This window comes from Phacochoerus africanus, chromosome 8, assembly GCF_016906955.1.
Source record: "Phacochoerus africanus isolate WHEZ1 chromosome 8, ROS_Pafr_v1, whole genome shotgun sequence".
NCBI lineage: Eukaryota > Metazoa > Chordata > Mammalia > Artiodactyla > Suidae > Phacochoerus > Phacochoerus africanus.
Genome location: NC_062551.1, coordinates 18,512,428 through 18,538,677, shown reverse-complemented (window position 1 = coordinate 18,538,677; position 26,250 = coordinate 18,512,428). Strand labels below are relative to the sequence as shown.

Genomic DNA, 26,250 nt, shown 5'->3' with positions numbered 1-26,250 from the left:
TAGGAAGTTTTCGTTTCACTTACACAAATCACATTTGCTGCACCAAAAACTGGAAATACACTTAAAGGTCTTATACTCTTTTGAGGATGAATTTAGGATAGAAAAAGTATCTTAATTTGAATTACCTACATTTGGTAAGACTTAAGAATTACTCTTTAATTCTTCTAACTTAAAGCCTTATGCTAAAGTATTTCCTACAAGATAATTCCAAATACCTCTAATAGTACTTTTCCCCACAAAATATTAAATGACTGAATTTCTTGTAAAGCATTACACACACACACACACACACACACCCCTACAATTCCAAAGAAGGATCTGGTTTTAGCAAGGAAAAATCCCATTTTAATATTTTACTTCATAAAAGAATCCTGTACTTTACATGCATCTTTTCAAAAAATCCAAAACAAAGTCCATACTACTTACTACTTAAAGGTCTGCAAAAATCCTAAATAATCAACAATTTAAATCTTTAAGCAAATACCCCTTTGCCCCACCCAATAGATTTTTTTTTTAAGAAAAATGTTAGAATGACAAGGCACAAATCTGAACAATCTTCAGGAGAATCAAGTACTTTTCCTATCAAATGAGTTAAATGTTTCTGAATTCATTTCAGTATTTTAAACAAACTGAGACCTTGTCTTTCAGAGGCACTGCAACAACATGCTGTCAATTTAGCAGGGTGCATTTATCTTAATTTCATAGGTAATCCTACCTGCAGTTCTCAAATTTAAGGAGTTACAGACCGGTCGACGCTGTTGGTCACTGCAGCTCTTCCATACCTTCAATGTGGGATGAGCTCTGGTGGAACCAGTGCTCAAGTTTTTCCCACTCCAAACAGCCAAAGAGGAAGGGGGAGGGAAAAAGAGGGAAGAGGAGAGAGAGAAGAGAGAGAAAAAGAAAGAAGAAACAGGAAAAGAGAACACCCTGCAAATGTTGATATGACAGAAGCACTAAAGAGTCCAATTAGACAATAAGATTACAAGGTCCCCTTAAAAGGGGGGCAGGCAGCCCCAGGGGCACAGCATCATCATTCAAGCTGCTCCATACAGATTCAGAGAAGTCTGCCATCAGTTTGAAAGCACAAACTGATAGGAGTAACAGTTTATAGGTTACAGAAGGGTATTTTATTGTTAACGGACTGTACCAAGTTAAGATTTAAGAGGGGGAGAGACAACATGTAGGCAAGGAATGCTATGATACATCTTGTTTTTTTGACCCAAGCCACTGCAATTACTCTGATGTGAATTTTTGATGACTTCCGACATCTTGCATGGTTAATAATCGCTTCAGCTGTCATGTTTGGTTAATGTGGAAAATGCATTTGCTGCATTGTGATGCAGTGCTGTGGCCACAGATTGTAACACCAGTTCTGAAGCTGGTCCCTTAACTGAGCAGCAGGAATTTGCACATGCCATGATGCTAAAATAAATGGTCGTTAAAAGATTTTATACAGCAGCAGGCAGATTCTGCCATTTTAACCTACAGAATGTATAGATCCAACATCCACAAGCATCTCAGATCACTGTGCCCTCATCAACTGCGCTGTCCTTCAAACACAACAGTAAATTCCCCATTTTATATGTTTGGCCTCTCAGTAGTTAAACGATTTTGATAATGTTCAAATAACTATTCAAATTAATTATAGCTTTGAACAGAACTGAGGTTATTTGCATTTCAGGAATACACAGCCAATGAAACTGACAGTGACACGGGAAAATGCAGACCTTTTATTAACATATGCTCAGCTCAACTGTCACTCCTCTATACAACATTTAGGGAAAAAATATATGATGTGTAAGTAATGAATATTCCCATTCTATCATAATGGTTTTTTATAGTGTTCCTTAGAAAGGGATTTTTTTCCTCCATGTTCTAATGTATAACCTGAAAATTAAAGACTACGTTAAAATACTAACATGTGTTTTTTATTGTCACTAAAAGAAATTCGATGCAGCAAACAACTGTGCAATTGCAGGAAAGCTTGTGCAAAAGCAGAGATGAAACCACACTGAAAACCAGGCACCAGATGATTAAAGTCAGATCAGTCAGGTAGTGGACCTTCATTACAGTGCAGATTGCAAAAGAAAAATCCAGAGAAAGACCCTTCCATCTTCAAAAGCAAAACCACAAACCCTACAACTCCAATCTGTTGGCTGCAAAACCAACACCTTTACTGCAGAACCTGAAGGACACATGATTTTGCCAATATCACAATATATATATATTTATACAAATATTAACTTGGCTACTTAGCATCTAGAATTTGGCTACTTAAGGTTCTTATCTATAATAATCATCTTGGTATTTAAAGAAGCAAAATCAAGTCAGACTTTGCTGCTTTAAAAGAAAACCAATTAATATAATCAACTTGTATTTCTTACATCAGAACTTTTGCCAATTAAATGTTCAGAGTTGAGATGTTTCAGACGTTTCTGCCTTAAGAAATAAAACTAAACTAAAAAGAATGAACATAAGAACACATTGGTGTCTGAAGACTGAATAACAATGAAAGAACTTATGTTACTAACATAAAAATCAACACATGATTTCCTTTGTTTTATTCATTGTGATAGCACCAAATGCATAATTTGGAGGTGCATGTGTTAACAAGAGCTGTAAAACTGAAGAGCTTTCTAGTTTTGTTTCTTCTCCTAACTTAAAATTAACGGCACCAACAGTGCTATTCGGTGCCATAGCAGATGTCACAGTAGTTGTAGCGAACATTCAACAATTCAAGCTTTTTTTCCTAGACCCAATACAAGGTACCACTAGCAGCTCAGAAACTGCACAAGGAGGGAGGGAGGGAGTGTGCACTGGGGGTAGCTTTGAAATTAACCAGGCTCAGCTTATGCTCCAATTACCGAACAAAAGACAATCCTGGGGGACCTTTCTCTGAACCAGTGCAAGAAGCAAACTCTTTTGTTTCTGATCAAATAAATACAGCACTGGAGCCTAGTGGATATGCAGCAATAGGAGTCTCTGCCTGGGGATGGAAGGGGCAAGAAAAAAAAGAACTCAAAGACCCCAGTGTGGTTACAGTCAAACCATTTCACTGACGATTAAAACCTATTCCTGAGGGAGACATCTGAAGTTCACTACAGAGGAGTGAGAAAACCCCCTTAAATTACTAAAAAAACAAACAAAAAACAAAAACAAAAAGCCCCACCTCACAGCATCGTGTTTTTCCACCATGGCCAAGTACATTAAGATGACATGTCTTCATGCTAGAGTGAACTGTAAACCAGCCTCTGTCTTCCCAATCCATGAGTATCCCAAGGAAATCAGATGAGTTGCAGAACATTCTGACTGCAAGGACCTCGCAGTAGAGAGTACTGAGAAGTGTTAACTAATCTGCCTCTGACCCCAAGCCAGAATATGTATGTGGAGGTTGTTAAAACACTGGAAAGAAGCCACCTTACAAAGGCAGTGCTTCTCCAATTGTTTTATCACTAGATGAAGTTATCCATTCCTAAATGTCTATTGGTTAGTCCGTTGTTTAATTCTGTGTTTTGGCTTTATATGGCCCTAAGCACCAAAAACTAAAACAATGAGAAAAGGGTAGACAACTAGTAGACCCAGCATTTCTTGATATAAGGGACATAAATGAGCCTGCTTATACAAATGCAGAATGATGTCTGACCCTTTCTACCAAAGGGGATCGATACAATCTTTTCAAAATCCTCTGTGCACTGCACTGCTCTGAACTGCAACAGCAGCTAACCTGTATATCACACACACATACTTATATAAAAAACACAGACACCCAAAAGTGTAAAGACAGATGGAACTTACTACCACAATGCCAAAGTATATTAAGGTCTTTGCGGATTTGAAAGGTCTCCAAATTTCAGGTGAGGACTTGAGTTTTAAATAGTATTCCATACAAATTCCAACAAAGACTGCCTTTAGACAGTTCCTTAGAATTCCCTGTAATAAGCTATAATAGAAAAGTTTCAAGTTTTTTATTTTTATTTCCATCTCTCTATGGATTCTTCCAATTAGTCCATCAAAGAACTTCTTAGCAAAGAAGAGGTATAGGACCAAGAAAGAAAGAAAAAAAATTTTCTGAAAACGGTAGGAAAACTTCCTCTAACTTAAAAGACAGCCAGATTCTAAAGACTCTGACTTTCTCCCTCATGTAGTTAACTGATTTGAAAGATCTGGGTAGGGGAAAAAAAGGAGGGTGGAGACAGTTCCAATTTCCTTAGGCCCACGCTTGAAACACACCAAGGATTCAGAGACATTTTTGAAGGCATTAGTACTCCTTTTTTTTTTTTAACCTGTTACCACTAATAAATAAGATTACAGAATACGAAAAGGAAGCCACTGAAATTCTGTGGTTCAAGTAGAATTACAATAATCACTAGGTGAAGTCATCATGCTCAAGTGAACAACCATAAAGCTCTAAAGTACATTAACAACGTGCAGGGCTTTACCCAATAATCAAACTTTTACACAACCCTGGTGAGCTCTGTTCTGCCTTCTGCCAGGTTCACTGGGCTGTTGGGAAGATCAAGTAATATCACCAGTGGGTAAGTTCTTTTAAGAGTTAAAAATGAGAGGCCATGTGAGGTCGGGCAATCACTGCCTGCTACTTAGGCCTTCTGAGGCACAGCTGGCTCCCAGTTGCCCTCCCAGCCTGCCATCACCAACCTGCTTCCGGCTCCCCTCTCCTAGCTGAGACCTTGTTCCCTGGCCCCATGCTTGCTATACTTTCCCCCAGTACATTCATCTGTACTGCCACAACTCTCACCTCTAGACCAATGGCTCTGGGAAATTCTGCCTGGAGCTATTTTCTGAGCAGTATTTCTTATCCTGTCTTTAAATGTTTCAGGGCCATTTCCACAGTGATGTCTTTAGCCAGAACATCAAAAACTGAAACAAAATCTCGACTCTCAATCTAGTTAATCTTCCCAATTTCTCAGCCTCAACTAATAGTACCAATAGCACCGATCCTTCTCTCGCTATAAACCTCAAGTTATTTCCAAACATCCTTCTTAAACCCATCAGGCACCAAGTGCGACAGATGTTTTATTCCAAACGTCTCTCACACATCTTTTCCTCTCCGTTTTCTCGGCCACCAACCTGGTCCTGGCTGTCACCACTGTGCCTGGATTATTGCAGTTGCCTCTGAACAACACCTCGGCGGGTATTCTTCCATTGGCCAAGCCAACTTCCCTAAGTGTTTCCACACCCTCCCTCCTTTTTTGTTGACATTCACCTGCTCCAAAACCAGTAACAGCGAGTACTGCCTACAACCCACAGCTTGGCAGTCACTCCTTCCACATCGGATCCCCCCTCAATGACAGATTTTATTTCTCAGCACATAACTTCTCACCTCCCTGACCTTGTTCAAGTTATTACTCTCAAATCCTCTTTCACTTCCTGCAGGCTGAACCCATTTAACCTTTCACAGCCTATATTGGGATGCTGCCTATTCTGAGGGTCTTCCCCAACCACCCCAGAATTTAGAAGTCATGACTCCCTTCCTTTCCTCTGAACTCCATATGGCATATAGAATCTCAAGCCATTTCCATTCAATTTTGCCAGTCACTTTACACTGTCTTGGATAGTGTGACCCTATTATAGGAATGTTAGTCTTAGCTCTCTGGAGAGAAAACAATGAGCTTCCAGAGGGCAGTATCCAGATTTTGTGTTTATTCTATTGTCATCAGTGCCTACCACAGTGCTGTCCTTAATGGGCACTCAACAAAACCATTTCATTGATTTTTATTAGTGTTCACGAGGCCCCATTCAGAGAGATGAAGGCAACTACTTAAAGGGGAGCTAAATATTACCTTTGCTTATTGTTTGCACTTTGAAATCTGTTCAGCTCTTTGGGATAATTGCAGCCTTAGGTACTAAAGTCAGATGCTGAGGTGGTTCTTGGCTAATACACAGAGGCACCAAATTCCTTCTTTGTGACTAAGCAATATCACCAACAGTATTCAATTCCCAAAGATGCAACTTCCTTCTTAGCGGCATCTAGAGCCAAGGAGGTTCAGGGAAAATGAGATGGTCCTGGCCCAAAGTCAGTGGTGTGGCCTTCACAGCTGATCTGCCCTAACAAATCAGCTGAGGATGAAAAAGCAATCTGCTAATTTTATAATGACATTTCACCTTGAGTATTAAGCAAGGATCACTAGATTTAGGCAGTTGATAAAAAACAAATCAGATGATTTCTGCATGTTTTACTTAGCAGTAAAATAAATTAAGGTTCATTCTCTGTTGCTTATATGCAAATCTGTCTGCTCAGGGAACAAAAGGGAAAAAGAAGCTCTCTGCATTGAGAAGCTGATGCCCCATACCAGGGGTCTACCTTGCTAAGCCTACAGGTCCAAAAGGGTGGGAGGAGGCTAAGTTTAGAAGTGGGCTGAAAACTTACGTCAGGCAGATGAAAGTAACTTCAGAAGTAAGATTTCCACTTTAAACACATTTTCAAGTAGTTGTACCTCAGCAAGTGCAGTTACTAATGGGAGTGGGCTAAAATGGGGAGCAGAAGCAATTTCCTCAAATATTCCTCCAGGGTAATTCACTGACGTCCCAGGTTTCAGAAATTCAGAATGAGAGCTCTCTGTCAGCTTGGGTCTAGGTCTCTGTCTGTCCGCCTCTCTCTCTCTCTCACATACCCACACAAAAATACTCATAGCCTCGAATGAAGCCTTAGTACTTAGATAAAGGGAATAAGTGATTTTGACAAGAACTTAGAGACTAAATGAAGACTTTCTCCCTCAATAATAATACATGAGATAACAAAGTATATTAAAGACTCATCTTCATCATAGCCATAAAACTTCAGGGGCAATTCGTGTTCCTTGCGGCACAGGTTAAGAAAATAAGGCACAGAAAAACTCAAGATTCTCACAGGTCCAGGTCCTAGATTCAGGACCTTAGTTTCTTGCTTACAGAGTTCTTTACACAATACAATGTGACACTGTACCAACAAAAACTGTCCAGGTGTGTGCTTGATGAAATGCGATTTCATGGACTCAGAAGTTATTACATGGAAGATGATAGTGGATATAAAAGAAAAGCTTCTAGCTTTTGAGTTCTTGTTACCAGTGTACTTTATACAACAGATGTATTTCTTACCAGGTTGATTGTAAATAGAATTCTTTTAAACAACTTCTATTTTAAATTCAGTAGGGAGGCTGTTATTTGAAGGAATACTAAAGTTACATATCACCCCAAGATTTAATAAATGCAGATAATCAGTTTGGATTTGCTTATTAATATGGAGTCCACATTATTACCGTTGTTTTAAAGAAAAGACATGAAAACCTCAATTTTCATGTAATTTTTTTTTGCTGCATATATTTATTATTTCTGTTATTAACTGGAAAACACTGATGAGACCAGAAATTAATTTAAAAAAAAAAAAGACTTCTCAATAGCAAGAAAAGGATTATTAAAATTATTCAATCCTCAATGGCTTAAACAAGGGGAAAAGCGTACATATTTTGCTATCTGGTCAGAATTTCAAATTTACTGACATATATAAGTTCCTGAAATTTTTCTAAAAAAATTTAAGAAAATAAGCAGTTAAAAATTGCATATAATTTTTAACGAAAATATGTGAAATAAGAACTCAATGAATTTGCAACAGAAAACATGGTGACGCTCTGGTCCCACATCAAGGAGCAGGAGAGGTGAGAGGAGGCCCTGCCTTTCATCGCCCACTGCTTTAGGCCAGGACAGACAACCAAGGCAAATGGGATGGGTGACCTTGTCCAGGCCCCAGGAACTTACGCTGCCCTATAAAACCACTGGCTCAGGTTTCCATCTTTGTACCACACCCTCTACATCTCAACAGGAACTTGGGGATCTGCAATTCTAAAACAGTTTTTTGAAGCCGAGGCTGGTTTTAAAATCTGCTCTTCCCACATCACTCCCTCCACCAGGCTTCCAGCAGGGACACTGGAGAGTCATTTTAAAAACAACAGTCCAGGAGTTCCCGTCATGGTGCAGTGGTTAACGAATCTGACTAGGAACCATGAGGTTGCGGGTTCGGTCCCTGCCCTTGCTCAGTGGGTTAACGATCTGGTGTTGCTGTGAGCTGTGGTGTAGGTCGCAGACGCGGCTCGGATCCCGCGTTGCTGTGGCTCTTGCGTAGGCCAGAGGCTACAGCTCCGATTCGACCCCTAGCCTGGGAACCTCCATATGCGGAGGGTGAGGCCCAAGAGATAGCAAAAAGACAAAAAAACAAAAAATAAAAAAATAATAAAAACAAAAGTCCAGTTTTATTAACATGCTTCTTACACACGAAGTCCTCCAGGAAACTACTGAGATGACTAAGACATTTCCAGTTCTACTCCCTTGCCATCTCACATCCTTAAGTCAATACTGGGACATTTCAAGTAGCTGAATCCCCTCGGGCATACCTAAAACACTGAAAATCTAATGAAGATGGGGACTATATTATATCCACTTATGGTGCTTAACCAAAGCATCGTGTACAAGGTTACGTGCTCAACTATATTTATTGATTAACCTGTAAGTTGTTGAGGATTGTTACTCAAATGGCTCGAGAAATATCTGTGTAACTGCGGCTTACTGTCAGCCTTCTCCAACTGTGCTATTTCTGTGCAAACTCACATTTAGAATTTAATCGGGAGTGTTACTGTGAAGCTACCTATATATTATTTGAACTTAATCTAATTAAATTCTATTTAAGCCTTATGGGTGAAATGCCATGTAAGGCTACCTACATGCTTTCTAAAACCAAGAGATAGTTAAGTCTCGTGGACAGCATAGTCAAGCTGGAGTCAAAAGAACTGGGTTGTTCACTTTGAGTCTCAGTTTCCTCATCTGTAAAATGGGAAAATGCCAGCACATCTATATGAAGAACACTATGTATATGCCTATACAATAGAATTACTCTTCAATGCAAAGAGAAGCCATTTCAAATGATTTCAAAGACACAGGCTGCACATTTTAATACATTTTTGAAATATGCAGACTGATTTAGACACTTCCAAGGAAATACTTATTCTGCCTCTCTGCTTTCTCTCATGGCATCTGTTGTTACTAGCAGCTGAGGAAAAGTAAAATCTAACATCATTAACAGCAGAGCAAGATCCCCAGCACTCACTCAATTCGGGAGGGGGTTACAGAGAAGCAAGTGAAAAAGTAAACAAAATGAGGATGAGAGGAGCTGAGGAGAAAGGCAGAGAAAATCAGGTTAATGAATAAAAACAACAAGTCCATCTTTCATCTCTTCTGGCTCCTACTGATGGCAGACGGTGTATTTAATCTGCTGAGAGAACAGATTTAAGGCCTCCCTTTGGCATAGTCCATCCATGAATTATTAACGTTTGCAGAGCAGTAGCACATCCGCTCATAGCATCAGAGAGGAAAGCGATGATTAACCAAGATGGGATTATTAATCCCTTCACTTCCCTTTCCTCTGTCTCCCTCTCTTCTGCATTTCCCCACTGGCCTCGGATTGTTTTTTAGACAGTGTGTTTTAAGGTACAGCCTCCGTATCAGAGTCAATACCTCCATGGTGAAAAAAATAATCAATGACCAATAAGTCAGAAGTTTTTAATATATAAAAATTTTTAACATATTTTATTAACCACTGTGTCCTTCATGAAGCAAAAATAAAAATAAGGGTGGTTACAAATTCTTTACAGACTCAAACAATTAAAAGATAAATACATTGTTTTGGAGGCTGAAAGTTAAGGGCTGGTCCACAGGTAGACTAAATAAAAAAAAGTTGGAGGAGATGGCTAGAAAAGCAGGTTTACCTACACTAGATTTCTGTAACCACTTAACCCAGTGGCTCTCACACTAGAGGGCTTGTTAAAGCACAGATTCTGGACCCCACCTCCAAAGATTTGGTCTCAGTAGGTCTGGGGTGGGGCCTGAGAATTTGCATTTCTAACAAGTTCCCAGGTGATGCTGATGCTGCCAGTCTGGGCACTACATTTCAGAATCACTGACAAAGAGCTTCTTTGCTATTGCCAAGGACATTCAGGGCATGAGAGGAATGGAAGAGGAAATTAAAACCAACCTGAAGTAGAAAGTACAAAGACAAAGATGAGATCTGTAGCTCCTCTTGCCTTCCTAACCCCCAATGAAAAACACAGAGGCCTAAAGGACTCTGTAATGCTTGCTGCTCCAAAATAAACGCTATTCCGTAAACCCCTCTTTCCCCCTCCCCAACGTGAGCTACTAGGATGAGCAGTTAACAAATAGTGAAGACTACATACGAAGTTGAGAGCTAGATTAATTTATAACTTCATTCCTAAAACATGAGAAACAAAATCAAATATGCCCTTTTTTGTCGGTCATTTTCTTCCCTGTCATCCCCCCTACTTATTAGGATTTGGCTCTAATGATTGATCGATCAATCTTCAAAAAGCAAGTAAGCTGTAACAGCCTCACCCAGTTTGCTATGTACTGTAACAAAAAACTCTTACACTCTCAATATCAAGCTGAGTTAGGCACCACGAAAACCAAAAGTAGAATATTAGCAGAAGCTTTAGGCAAGGCCCCAAAATAATGAAATGCACCTCAGGGTACCCATTAAAAGAGCAAAACATGAGCAGATTAGCTAGACGAATAAATTAAATTACACCTCTTTGGGTTTGCAAGTGCAGAAAACACGAATGATGGTAGCACATGAGGAAGAGGCCTACCTCTGGCAGCGGCAAGTCCAGGCTCCCACAGAACCAGCCTCTCCACCAGGCCCAGCTCAACCTCATACCCAGAACTCAACCTACAAAGCAAGGATGCATGCTGCCAGGTTGCAGGAAGCATCCTAACAGCCACAGATTTCACGGCTAAAAAACGGGGGTTGGAAAAAAGGGGGTATGCTCTCATTAGAAATGGCTGCTCCAGAAACCAGCCAGTCTAAAAGGCTGGGGGGGTGGGGGGAGACAAGAAAGAGGGATGCAAAGGACAGAGGAAAGCAAGAATGAAAAGAAAAAAGGAGCAAAGACAAAAAGAATGGACAATGGGAGGATAGTCCAAAGGAAAGAAGGATGGAAACAGGAGGGTGAAATAGAAAGCAAAAAAACAAAATCTATACATAGAACTTCCATATGACCCCGCAATCCCACTCTTGGGCATCTATCCGGACAAAACTCTACTTAAAAGAGACACGTGCACCCGCATGTTCATTGCAGCACTATTCACAATAGCCAAGACATGGAAACAACCCAAATGTCCATCGACAGATGATTGGATTCGGAAGAGGTGGTATATATACACAATGGAATACTACTCAGCCATAAAAAAGAATGACATAATGCCATTTGCAGCAACATGGATGGAACTAGAGAATCTTATACTGAGTGAAATGAGCCAGAAAGACAAAGACAAATACCATATGATATCACTCATAACTGGAATCTAATATCCAGCACAAATGAACATCTCCTCAGAAAAGAAAATCATGGACTTGGAGAAGAGACTTGTGGCTGCCTGATGGGAGGGGGAGGGAGTGGGAGGGATTGGGAGCTTGGGCTTATCAGAACAACTTAGAATAGATTTACAAGGAGATCCTGCTGAATAGCATTGAGAACTTTATCTAGATACTCATGTTGCAACAGAAGAAAGGGTGGGGGAAAAATATAATTGTAATGTATACATGTAAGGATAACCTGACCCCCTTGCTGTACAGTGGGAAAATAAAACAAAAAACAAAAAACAAACAAAAAAAGAGTTCCTGCTGTGGCTCAGCAGAAACGAATCTGACTAGTATCCATGAGGATACAGGTTCAATCCCTGGACTTGCTCAATGGGTTAAAGATCCGGTGTTGCTGTGAGCTGTGGTGTAGGTCACAGACAAGGCTTGGATGAGTTGCTGAAGCTGTGGTGTAGGCCGGCAGCTGCAGCTCCGATTCAACCCCTAGCCTGCGAACATCCGTTTGCCATGGGTACGGCCCTAAAAAGGCAAACAACACAACAAAACCCCAAAAAACTAGCAAAAACAAACCTCTCCCCCGACCTGCTCTGAACCCTGACAGTCTAGTTCATCTAAAGTTTCAAATACGACATTTGTTCTGGTCTGCCACGTTGCATTTGCCTGGTACCAGTGACCTATTCGGACAACATAAACCAGGCTCATAGTCTCTAGTGTGACAAATTTCAAGAAACCCTAAGCCCTTTCACTTAAAGGGCATCTGTAAACTGTCAGCAGCAGCAACAAACATCAGTATCACTTTTTGTTCCAAAGTATATTTCAGATGGAAAAATCAAGGTTTGTCATAACTCAGTATTACTCTTCTAGGTAGCATTTTCATCCATACAATTAATTTAGTTAGCCAGCAAATCTTTCACATGGAAAGGAATAAACACTTCAGGGAAAACAAAAACAAGTAAAAAGAGGTCCAAGAGGAAAGACAGGACCAAAACATCAAGAAATCTGACCAGTGGCAAGAGAACTAGCTTAGGGTTTTTGAGGAGAAAAAAGAAATGTGGGATTTACCTAACCAGTCCGCCTCTTGATGCCTTCCTAAGCAAGGCACGATAATAAGGCTACAGAGAAAGGTATTAAGAAGTATCCAGGTTCAAGTTCCACCTTTGACAATAACTAATCTATCCTGGACAACACCAACACTCATTCACCTCACCTCAAACACTGCAGTGAGGAACAAGATGGTGATGGACAAAGTATTACACAAATACCACTGCAAAATATAAACGTAAGGATTATTATGGTGTGCTCACCAAAGTTCACATAAAATTATCAGCCTGTTACTTCCCTCTAAATCCACCAAATTAGGACAAAGCCACACAATTTCTTTATTTTATTTTTTTGTTTCTTTGTCTTTTTGCCATTTCTTGGGCTGCTCTCTCGGCATATGGAAGTTCCCAGGCTAGAGGTCAAATCAGAGCCATAGCCACCGGCCTACACCAGAGCCACAGCAACGCGGGATCCGGGCCGCGCCTGCAACCTACACCACAGCTCACAGCAACGCTGGATCCTTAACCCACTAAGCAAGGCCAGGGATCGAACCCGCAACCCCATGGTTCCTAGTCGGATTCGTTCACCACTGAGCCACGACGGCAACTCCAAAGCCACAGGATTTCTTAATAACCATTTTTTCCCCAACAGTTTGAGGGGGACAGTGAAATGATATAATTGTTACTCATGAAAGCTGCATCCCTTTTCACACATTAGGAGGTTTTTACATTAGGGAATAAAGGAAAAGACTGTATACTGCTTTATAGGAACTGACCAATTCAGAACTATGAAGGGTATTCTGTCTATTTTAGTAAAGGGGTGAATTTTATTAAAGTACAGGTTGCTCTCTAACACATGCTTCATGAACTAACTCCTTACCACCCTGTTAAATCAATCTTCCTTGTCATTTCAAACAGACGTTCTACAGCCTCAAGTATGTGGTCCAAACAACTCAACACTCCCAAAATGGTCATAGTCAAGAAAGTGCACTATGGAGCCATTTTCCAAGTTCTCTGAATTAAGCATGTCTTGCTTTTGTAATTAGAGGGAAAAGTGAGTTCTCCCTCCTAACGCTATTCACTTCTCATTCACACACTCAAAATCCAAAACTTAATGTTTGTTTTCTCATCATCTAACTCTCTCAGCCCTCATTCAGCCTTCAGTTCCAGTCAAGAAGGGTCCAGGTTGTGAAACAGGCAATGATTTTTACAGGCAATGACTGCTTTTCTTCCAACCACTGTGAGCCCAGCTCCCTTCATAAGCAGGACACTGGACCTGCCCCTCAGCTAGACTCAAATTTCAACTTCATGCTAGGAAAGTGGGACCTGCTGAAGGCCACTCATACAGAGTGCTTAGCTGGGACCTACTCTGGAACACCACCAGGCCCCTTCAGCTCCCCATAGGTCTTCTCTTCAAGATTCTGTTATGTTAATTTGCATTTATTTTTAAGAGCCAGTTAGCCCATAGGGTACCAATCTGCATGACTTCAGGTGCTAATGTTCTGCTGAATGTCACCTTCTCATGTTATGCTGTCTCCTAGAAGTAATTTTGCTACGTAGAAATTCTTTCTGGTATTCTGGAGCCCACACTAAGTTGAGGGCTTTGCATGTGTCTTTAAAAACCAAACACACATAATACCCTTAGACAGCCAAATCATATTACAAGAAGTAAGATTTCAACATTCCGGCACACTGCCAGAACTTAATGGCCAGTCAGACGCTAAGTAAGGAAATGGGTCTGCATTAAACCTACAAATAAGTCAACAATCAATAGTTCAGGATTACAGTAAAAATTTGATGTGCCCTTTAAATTGCTTCTAGCATTATCCTTCTAACTCGAGCTCAGCTTCAGAAGCAAAACAAAACAAAGATGATCAAGCAAGAAGCTGGGCACAACCTATTTTCACAAGCACAAAGCCCTGGCATTTCAAAACTAAAAGCTGCTCCAGGATTTGACAGAAATCCTTTACCGTGTACCTGTAGGGCAGCAAACTGAGAAATAATAGGCTGAGCTTTAGACATTAAACCGACAGCTCAGCGAGGAGAAAACTATGGCAAAGAAGCCAGCATCTGGAGATAAACGGAGGAAGCAAGTTTGGCCTTCCTGCAAAACTCATCCCCAACCCCCAACCAGCAGGGGTTTGTATTAGGGTGTATAAACCACATTCCGGCCTCTCGCTCCACCAACATTATTTTACTACTAAGCATATATAAGTAAGAGCAATGCTCACCATGGGCTATCTACTCATTTTGCTCTAGATGAGCAATCAATTACACTTCTATTTCATATTTCTATCTCCTTCCTCCTTCAAATATACCCTGAAAATTCACCCCTTTACTAAAATAGACTTTGTCTACAAACTAAATTTAAAACCTAGGGGAAATAAGGCACAGTACTGAACTCAAATGCACAGAAGAGAGTTTCAGTCTGGCATACCTGCCTCTTAGGCCTTTGGGCTCCTCCTTGGGAAAGCAGGGTTAAGGATAATAAACACCTCAGAGGGTTACTGGAAGGACTGAATGAGAAAACCCAGAAGGTGCTTAGTAGTATCAGAACACAAGAAATGTTCATTAAACCTTAGTTTTGCCTCCTCGATTTTAGCAGGGGTAAAGCAGAAGACAGGAATTGAAACTTGTCTTTGGTGCCATGTTTCACTGCACCAGCAAGAAACACTTAAAGGGAAGGAAGGGGGATAAGAAGGGAGAGATGAAGAAAACACAGGTATTGAAACCAGCACTGAGTTCCTGTCATGGCTCAGCAGTAAATGACCTGACTAGTATCCATGAGGACATGGGCTAAAAAGAAAGAAAGAAACCAGCACTGCCCAAAGTGCGGCTGAAGGAGCACCAGCACACAGTCTGTTCCCATGTTGCAGCAGATAAGTACAAAAACTAAGAAGCATTTAGAAACTTTTATAGCAATCTGACAGAGTAATTTTTATATCTATTGAATTTAACTTTAAAAACTAAGCTTAGGAGTTCCCGTCGTGGCGCAGCGGTTAACGAATCCGACTAGGAACCATGAGGTTGCGGGTTCGGTCCCTGCCCTTGCTCCGTGGGTTAACGATCCGGCGTTGCCGTGAGCTATGGTGTAGGTTGCAGACGCGGCTCGGATCCTGCGTTGCTGTGGCTCTGGACCCCTAGCCTGCGAATCTCCATATGCCGCGGGAGCGGCCCAAGAAATAGCAAAAAGACCAAAAAAATAAAAAATAAATAAAAACTAAGCTTATATTTCGCATGTCTTTTATTTCATTCTTTCTTAGTAATTCATTTCTCCTGTATTTTATTCAAGTACAGGTTAAGTTGGTGCTAAAAAAAAAAAAAACCAAAAATCTTGAGAAGCATGGATTCTGTAGGAATCTTTTGTTTGTTTTGGCCACACCCATGGCATATGGAAGTTTCCCTGGCCAGGAATCAAATCCAAGCTGCAGCTGCAGCAACACCGGATACTTAACCCACTGAGCCACAGGAGGAACTCTTGTGTATACAACACCCATCACCACATTCCTTCAATATGAAGACATGGGGCAGTATGGGACCTCATCACAGAACCAAGTGCCATGTGGAAGCGTTAAACCTTCAAGGATCCACCAAGCCCTGCTCATTTAGAGACTGGTCCTGCTGAGACAGACTGATATGCACTGTGAACAAAAGAGAACCTAGTAAGAAAGGAGAAAGCACTCCCAGATACTATTACACACAATGCTATTGTAGGGTAGGTAGAAACAGCCTTGGAAGGTTATAATATACTTGACTTGCAATAGCATTTTTAAATAGACAATTTTTTTTAAAAGCAAGAAGAGGAGTGGAGAACACTCTCCCCCATATCGTTTTGCTCATGCCATTCAAAAAAAACAAATCCAAGCAGGTAGTAATAAAAAAAAAAAATCAGCCAGTGAATCCACATTCCCACTTACATCCTGCTAACCTAATGCTCCCCTTTGTTCTATAAACTAAACAACCCAATCCTGGTTGTAAATATGTTTTATAAGACAAGGGTTTTTTCTGTACAATTTCTTGGAAGCTGTGTCACGCCCAGCCCTGCTCAGCAGATTCTGCCGCAGTGCTTCAAGTGCTGCAGTTTTCTGAAAAGCACAGGCAGGATTTTGCTGATGGCATCTTGGCCTCACAGCCACTCCACAGTGAGAAGCGGGGACTCGCCCTTCTGTCCTCCAGGATAATTAACACGGTGCGTGCACCGCTGCTGATGGTTAGCGGTACAGACCAGGAGCTACCTTAGCCTCGGCTTAGCTGCCAGCAGCCTAAGCTTGGGGGACTCACTCAGCCTCTCTATATCTGAAGTGCAAGAAGGGAGCCAGTCATTTGTGAGACACGGAAATGCTCAAAAAGAAAGCAACACACACTGGTCCTGAGAGCTCTGCAGCAAAAGAAATCCTAAGTACCGGTCTTGTCAGTAAGAGGATGTTGCCCATTCTACCTGACAGCTTCTTTGTCCTCACCAAACAACAAACACAAGAAGCAACATCAAGAGTCTCTCCTGTCTGAGCCTCTCTCTCAGGTCCTTCACAGAATGTGGATTTTTAGTGGAGATGGTGAGAGCCTGGGCCTCAAAGTTGTGTAACTAGGGAGCCATACTTTGCAACCACCACCAATGGAAAGAGCCCCATCAGGTTGCCGGAAAGCTTTTGGTGGAACATTCCAAAACAGAAATAAGAGATTACGGGGCACTGTGGCAAGCAAATCAAAGTGGCACACAGGGTCAAGGGCTGCCATCTGAGAATGACAGACTGGTCTACGGTACTGCATTCAATATGTGACAAGGTTTTAACCTCCATTTAAATCAAACAGTTCAGCCCATTTCTGGTTCCTGAAACCAAGCAATATAAATATACCAGACTGACGATAACAACAGATGTTTTCCCCATCTCCAGAGTACTGGGGCATCAATAGATATTGGCAGGTTAAGAGAAGGCTAGTGAAGGAGGGAGGAGATGATGCAAGTCCACTTCAAAGGCACCAGGGCCTGGCCAATATTTGAAGTGCTCTATTCAATTGTTAGATAAATATTTCAGCCATAGGCTTCCTCCAAAATACTCTTAGAGAACCATTCCAACTTCTTTCTTCTTTAAGTTGGTAATTGATATTCCCCTGCTCACTACCAGGATATAAGAAACCTCTGAGAAGACAAAAAAGCCTGTCATTTCCTGCCTGCTCAGAATGCATTCAGCATCCATTTACTTGCTTGTTCTGAAAGCCCTGCATTCAGAAGTAAGTGTGAATGGGTAAGTAAAAAGGCTGAAATCTCATATCCTTGGCTCACATAAAAGCAGTTTTTCACATTTTCCACAGACGATGCCTTTAACAGCCATTTTTATTCCAAAGTTACCATTTTTAATTCCATTCACAGGACACTTTACAATAATTGCATACTTTGCTACCAGACCACAATGCCTACCTTTATCCTTATCACAGTCAGAAAAATGAAATCATTTCAACACCACAGTAATCAGCATTACCCCTAATTATAAACACAAAATAGGATGGCACATTAACCTGCCCTGTGAAGACACTATTTTTTCCTTTTTACATATTTACTGGTTTTTACCAGCTCTGAGATTTACTCTGGGTCAGGGTTTAATGAAAAGGAAGAGCAAACATGTTTATTAAATGGGGGTGATGCGGGCACCAGTGTTCACCTAAGAGACAAAGCCTAGCACAGCTACTACCCTGAACAAGAACACAGGGCACAGTTAGATGTGTGTCTTTTCCACATGCAGCTCTGCCACTACAAATGAATTTTGGCCAGAAACCTACCTGGTATTTGTTCCAGGAAAGGGTTTCTAATAGGCTTTGGATGTGGTGGGAACCGAATGCTAGTGAACCCAAGAGCATTATCTATAGGTTGTCTTAAGTCCAAGATAGGCAGCTATTATAAACTAGGAGGTACATGGTAACCTTACTTTTTAATTTTTAAAAATACAAAATAAGGTTACCATGAACCTCCCAATGACTCTCTTAGGAGCAAGAGGAATATAAAAAAGGTCAATAAACACAAATGCTTAACTAAAAATCATCACACTGTTAGATTCCATGCAACAGTCTCTTTAAAAAAAAAAAAAAAAATGTTATGGCCACACCTGCAGCATATAGAAATTCCCAGGCCAGGGACTGAATCTGAGCCACAGCTGTGACCAATGCCACACCTGTGGTCACAACGGATCCTTTAACCCACTGCTCTGGGCTGGGGATTGATCCTGCACCTCCAGAGCAACCCAAGCTGCTGTAGTCAGATTCTTAACCCACTGCACCATGGCAGGAACTCCTCTTACATGTTTGTATTATGTGAAAACATTTACAGAACAAAGTCTTATTCCTTTAGAGTACATCAGCTGAAAATTTCTGGCGTTCCTGTCGTGGCTCAGCAGAAACCAATCTGATTAGTATCCATGAGGACACAGGTTTGATCTCCAGCCTCACTCAGTGGGTTAAGGATCCAACATTGCCATGAGCTGTGGGGTAGGCCACAAATGCGGCTCCTATCTGGCATTGCTGTGGCTGTGGCGTAGTACAGCAGCTACAGCCAAGAGATTCGACCCTGGTGTAGGAACCGCCATACACCGCGAGTACAGCTCTAAAAAGACCAAAAAAGAGAGAGAGAGAGAAAAAGTCTCTAACCATCCATTTTGGGTGAGATCACCATTACGTGCAGAAAAGCCTGCTCAAGCATATTAGAAGCAGAAACAATAAGGAAGATAGGTATGTTTTGTCTACTTAAACCATTTCTCAGAATTGTTATACAAATTATCAGTATGCAAATAGATGTAGCTCTTATGAATGAACTTTCTCTCTTCCCTAATTTACTAAAGCATCTGTGGCAAAACCTCTCCCTGGTACACACACACTTAGCATTTCAATTTCTAGAAACAGATGAAAATGACAACTACTGTTTCTTTAAAAATAATCCCAGAATTAAGATACTGTTTCAGCATGCACCTTCCCTCAACTAATTAGAGCAAGGGAAAGCTCACCACAACTTTTCCTCAGTATTAACACTTAGCCAGGACTAATCCTTGAGAACTGCTATTAGCGTACTTACCATTCTAGGCAAGTCTGACCCCCTCTTCAACAGACTAACACAGGATTTCTGAAACCAATTCACTATCAAAAACTTGCCAGTACTACAAACACAGAATTAGTAAGCCACACAGCTACTTTCCCTCTTAGCTGTTGTAAATAGCTGCACTTAAGCAGCAGTACCTTAATTCTGAAGGTATAAAATTAAAAGATAAACCACAAAAACAACGATTTAGGTGATATGGGATTATACCACCAGTGACTCATTTTTACACTTATCAAAGCCATTTAGTTTCTTCTGATTATTTAAAAGATAACCTAAGAGTGGTTTGAGTACATTCTACATTTCCAAGGACTAAGGAAGGAAATAATGAATATTTTATTACACAGTGTGATAAGCAGAACAAGTTTCAGGTCAATTATTACTGCACCACTGGTCTTACGTGTGATAGATCAGTTTCTCTGACTATAATTTCTTATAGTTACTTTATCCTCTTTTAATAGTTCTTTTTCTCTTTACACAGAACAGATTTCCATCTCGAAATTTAGCAGATTATGAAAGCTTTCAGTTCAGTAAAAGGTTGGTCTTTCTGATAGAAGAGGCTAAATTTTCATTAATCAAGATTTGAATTTGCTGCTAAGTCAATTCTAACAACAATCTAAATTTCTGTTTACTTTGTGGGGTAACATTCAGAAAGCTTTATTTTTTCCTAAGCAGTAAAGCCAACATGCTATATTTGAAGGTCATGGAAAGGGACATATGAGAAGACTATGAAAGAGGTGGCATCTAAGGAAAGCCTTGGAGTGTAAGATTGCAATTAGGGCTCAGACATTTCAGAAGTGCTACGCCAAGCTAGACAAAGGTGGTGAACGAAGGCCCCAAGGTATAAAAGGAAAAGGAAAGGGTTAGATAACCTGGTTAGCTGAAGGAGAAATCAATTCCTCTCTCTTCCCTTCCACACACACATATGCATCCATACTTAACCTGAAAACTAGGGAACTTAAAAAATACTTTTAAAAATCAGACTGTTTCTAGTTGAAAAGTGTCTCTTCAGAAATCTCTTAAACACATTTACAGAGTCTTAATCCGTTTGGACAGAGTAACTACAGCTGAACTCCGGAATCAGACAGGGGTAGGTAGTCAGCTTCACTTTGCAAAGGCCTGAAAGAGAGTATTGAGGATGAGATCAGATGCTCGGTTGAAGTTTGCAGTTACTGGAACAACTAGCAGTAGGTGCCTTATTCCAATACTCCATTCACCTGTGAAACAGAGTTAGATTTGAAAATGTTTCACTAATTACAGTTAATTTACAGTTTTAAATTTTCTGTCACTGTTAAGTATAGTGGGTTGAAGCGTGTGTCCCACCAAGAAGATCTAAGTCCTAACTCCTAGTACCAGTGAATGAGAACTATTGGGAAATAGAGTCTTGCAAATGTAATTAAGTTAAGGATCTCAAGATGAGATCACCATAGATTTAGGGTGAGACCTAAACCCAATGGCTAGTGTCCTTAGAAGGGAGAAGTGGATTTGACACACACGAGGAAAAAGAGATGGAGACAGAGACTGGACTTACGCTGCCACAGACCCAAGAATGTCAGGAGTCACAGAGGGAGAGGACGAGTCTCCCGTAGTGCCTTCGGAGGGTGCTGTCAACACCCCGATTTAAAGTTCGGAGCTCCAGAACTGTGAAAGAATGAATTTCTTCACACTGAAAGAATGAATTCTCATCTTTTCAGCCACTAAGTCTGTGATAACTTGTTGTGGCAGCCCTAGGAATCTAACACAGTAAGTTTAGCAATAATATTATTATATTTTGCTCTAATGTCATTTGGAAATATTACAGCCTAATGCCAAGAAACTGCAGCTCCCATTTTTATGGCCAATCCAGGCTATTTCTGCACAGCCTTCTTGAAAGATACATGTAATCTAGTGAAAAAGTCCAGAATGTAACTGAACTGTGTAACTGTGCACTTTATTACTATATAATACACATCAGCCATGGTACATTAGGTCTGTTCAGACATCAGTAAAAAAGTGCAGTCTGCCCTTGATACTTTTTTCTTTGGACAGAAGTGAGCAAGCTCATCTCTGTGACAGGACCTGTACTCACAAGCAAGCTCATCTCTGTGAGAGGACCTGTACTCAGAGTCACTTAGAATAGAGTGTTTCAGCACCATGTCAATTGTTTCAGCACCATGTCCTCTTAATGGTTACTGCTCTTCTCCTGTTACATAAACATGTAGGCCTTCTTTATGACAACTTTCAAAAATTAAATCAATAAACATTTAAAAAAATTCTAGCAGCATCAGCCATACATATATTTAAGTGGCTTTATTTAAATATGTTACCTTTATCAACCACAGCAATCTTTTAAAAATGTATTCTCAACGCATGCCAACATCACTGATTATGACAACAAAACAGTAACAAAAAACCAGTATTAATTTCAAGCTCCATTAGAAACAGAAGGAAATATAATCAATGTTTACCAAAGAAGGACAATCTATTCATGGGAAAATGCCTTTTCGAGCTTATAAGTAATATAGACAATGGAAGGTACAAAGTCTTGGACGGCATTTATCAAAGGATCCTTCAGCATTTCCTGTTATGAATTTATAAATTAAAATCAGTTCACTCTGACTGATACTTGGGATGTGGGATTCAGGTGCCTTCAGGTCCCAAAAACTGCATTAGTTGGAAAGAAAACGTTTGTACACAAAAATCCATTTATGAAATATTCACATACCATCTATGAAGAATCAAGGTAGGTGAATAATATTTCAATAAACCTCGTAAAAATAAATGAGAAAAAAAAATCCATCAGAAAGTATACCTGATGGGCTGGGGGTTTAGGTTGGAAATGCTATAAAATTGGGTTGTGATGATCGTTTACAACTATAAATATAATAAAATTCATTGAGTTTAAAAAAAAAAAAAAAGAAAGAAAGTATACCTGGGAGTTTCCACTGTGGTGCAGTGGGTTAAGAATACAACTGCAGCAGCTGGAGTCACTGCAGAGGTGTGGGTTCATTCCCCAGCTAGGTACAGTGGATTAAAGGATCTGGTGTTGCCACAGCTGCGACTCGGGTTCAACCCCTGGACCAGGAACTTCCATATGCCACAGGTGTGGCCTTAAAAAAAAGTATTCCTGACTTTTCTAAAAGCAAAAAACTGAAAATGTCCAAATTAACTCTTCTTGGATAATCAACACATTAAGAGAAGAACTAGAAGGTGGACAACTTCACGCTAAGTTTGACTACTTAGCGTGAAGTTGGTTTGACTACTATACTGACTACTATACAAGAAGTCAGGCAAGGACATGATATTACCGTATATATAGGGAATTCAAACATAGGTCAGCTGAGCCACACGATACAACTTAAACTTCCAATCCCTATCAATCACTAGAGCCATCGCAGATCAAGCAAAAGGCTCAATCCTTTAAAAGTTTAATTTTCTCCTTTAAGCCTTTGCTGGCAAGAGGATGAAGTCAACAGAGGATTTTACTTTGAAAGCAGATAATCTAAAATCTTTCCTTTAAAAGGTGTAGATAATCAATTCCCCATTAATCAAAACTAATCTGTGATTGACTATTTTGCATTTTTAAAGCTATACCAGGAAAGGTCAACTGAGAGGTAAAATTTTGAAATGGAGGCATCCTTCCATCGAAGTTCAAAGATTTCCCAGTAGTGCCAGGACCAAAGCTCTTAGCCATACTCATTCCAAATTAAGAAACTCTTTGATGTGCACTGCTAGGAAGCTGTCTAGTGGGGCTGTTGAAGGACAGTGTGCATGCATTAAGTAGAAGATTAGGATAAACGATCATTATGACCCAATACATTTATAAACCTGTCATTAATACCTCAAAGCAAAGAATATGCACCACATCAGTGGGAATTCATGATGGGCATCACTAAATTTTTCTGGGTAGTCCAAATATATATTACACATATATCAACAAAAATCTTAAAAGCAGTTAGTTTTTAAAACAGTGTACTTTGCATTTCAAACATTAAAAACAACTCAAACAACAACCTCCGCAAGTGCCATTTCTTTCCACACTATAAGGGATGATCCCCTAAATATATGGTGATTATTCAAATTATCTGAGCGCTAGCTTAATCACCCACCTGAATCTTGTTATAAGTATCTGTTTTTAGTGCATCAAGTAATTGAAATAGAAGGTAGAGGGAAAATGGCTAAACCTTAAAAAAAAGGGGGGGGGGTAGGTGATGCAAATACACATGCCATGTTAAGATTACATGGAAATAAGATGACAGGCAAATAAAACATAGTACATAAAACTGGGGAAAAACAATCTATTTTTTTTTGCCACCCCCACGGCATATGGAGCTCCTGGGCCAGGGATCAGATCCGAGCCGCAGCTGTGATCTAAGCCACAGCTGCAGCAATGCCAAACCCTTAACAAACTGTGCTGGGCTGGCAACTGAACTCAAGACACTGCTGATCCCATTAAGCCATGGCGGGAGCTCCAAAACTGGATTTTCATACTCCGGGAACATATCAATAACAGTGAAAATAATGAATATCTATAGTTATTCAACTTTCAACTCAAAGTCTAGAGGCTTAGGTTTCTCAACTGGACTAAATGCAGAATTATGACCATTATATGGATTAAAACAGTTCTTGGGAAGAGTAGTAGGATAAAGAATATGATTCAAACTGATCTCAAATAATAAATAACAGAACCATTTCTACTGGGATTTGTCTCTGTAGATCCTACACCCTTTCATCTCAAAAGTAAATCAATGATAAAAATGGTATCCCTCCATCCCTTCACTCTAACACAAATCATTGTCCTAATTCCTCAAAACTAAATGGACTACAAGATTTTCCTTAATTTCAGGGACACACTAACACACACACACACACACACACACACACACACACGCATGCACGCACACACAAAATCAGTTTCTGATTAGATTAAAATAGCAATCAATTGTGCCAGTGGCATGCTAGGTTAAATGAAACTGGAGTGCTCTATTAGACCATTTCCTGGTGCCACTAATGGAGCCAAATACTTCCTAGAAATCGATGAGTAGGTTTCAGTAAATAGTACTTTAAGTTTCCTCCAGTTCTTTGCCAACTGATACAGGCAAAATGCAGAAAAGAAATCGTGGAAGATGAATAGTAAAATTATCTGAGATCTAGCAAAGAAAGCAAGAGAAACTTACACTAATGTCTCTGTGCCTTGGATTAAGCCCAAAGAAGGAAGAGAAATCTGTTCTCACAAATACAATAATTTTAAAAGTACAGGTTGGAGCTGCTTTCCTAAATTCAGTCTTAGAGAGCACTCTGAAAATAATCCAAAGTTCCTCATTATACCTCCAAAGCTGAGCCTCCCATTCTCTTAATATCAGAGGATGAAGAAAGTTAGCAAAGAAATCTGGAATTCCTAAATCAGCTGATCAGCAAAGGGCCAGGGCCTTCTGCCTTGGTGGCATGCTCAGGATTCCAGCTCACCAGTCCCAGCTCCAGGCAGCCCTTACCTGAATGTCTGTGTCCTTCACAGGCTCGAGAGGCTCAAAGGTGGTGGCTGCACTCAGGCTCTCCAATCGCTGGGAGATGTGAGATATGTCAAGTCCCCGAGACCCAAGGAGAACTGACCTATAGGAGGATACAGGGCGGGGAGGAAAAAACAATGAAGACTTCAAATATGCTTCCTACAATGCTAGAGAGTATTTTTAATTCAAAACTTCCTATATACTGCCCGAACACTTTTGGATGATTGTTGTACACCTTTCCAAAAAGATCTACCACCTGGAATAACAGACACAACATTGCATTTTGGTAGTAAGAGAGAGTTCTGATCATGCCTTAAGTAGAGTGAGGGACCTGTCTCAGATAAAATTACAGTATTTCAATTACAGGCTAGACTGCTCCAAACATTTCACAGTAAAGAAAATCATGAGGTAGATACTATTTTCAATCCCCGTTTTACAGATGGGGAACCAAGGTACAAAGGCATTAACCAATTTATCCAAAGTCAAAGAGCCATAAAGCAGCAGAGCCAGGTCACCAAGCTCCAGAGCACAGATGCTTAACCACCACCCTATATTTACAGCCTCTGTAAAGACAGATACAGTGAACCACCAAATTTTAGCAGTTTCAAGAGTAACCCAGTCTAAACTTCATTCATTAACTGAGGAAACTAAAAGTCCAATGCAATCAATAAGTCACAAAGGGCAATGAAACCAGAATCCAAGGTCAGTTTTCCAAAGTTTCTCTTTGAAAGCCAAACATCATGTGCAGCACATCTTCAAATTCTTTCTCTGCTGCCCAGTCCAACAGGAAGCTGTCCCCTGACTAATAAATGCTTTTGAAAAGATGGGAATAATACAGCTGGCTTTAGGTCTACTCATCTGAGACAATCTAACAATGGGAGAGAAAAAAATTACACAGTCTCACTGACATCTAGACCACTCTCTGGAAGAAAGAACCTTAGGGAAATTAACTGTTTAGAACGTTGTTTCTAGATTATGATTTAGTACCCCAACATCCCACTGACAAAGTGTTCATTCTGAGTAACTAAGAAGAAGTTAGATTACCTGGCAGCACAAGTGACCCTAACATCTATGGTAAGATGACCAATTCTGAACTACCAGACTTACTGGATAAAAGAAAGGACTTCTCATGCTTATTTCCATTCTACCAATTACTAGAGAAAAGATGAGGTGCACCCAGCAGGCTCCCCACTGTTTTTCTCTCTTCCACGTACACTGGTCGGCTACCATGCCATCCCTGAGGCTTCTCCTCCAGGTCCATCATTTCAA

The 26,250-nt window shown here is 40.3% G+C and overlaps 1 protein-coding gene across 1 annotated transcript in view; it reads right to left on the bottom strand.

Moving 5' to 3' along the window:
- NUP93 (nucleoporin 93) overlaps positions 1-26,250 on the bottom strand; it is a 115,554-nt gene that overhangs the window by 54,398 nt on the left and 34,906 nt on the right. Inside the window, exon 3 of the mRNA XM_047789847.1 lies at positions 24,967-25,084. Coding sequence (XP_047645803.1) covers positions 24,967-25,084 — 118 coding nt within the window. The remainder of the gene's footprint in view (positions 1-24,966; positions 25,085-26,250) is intronic.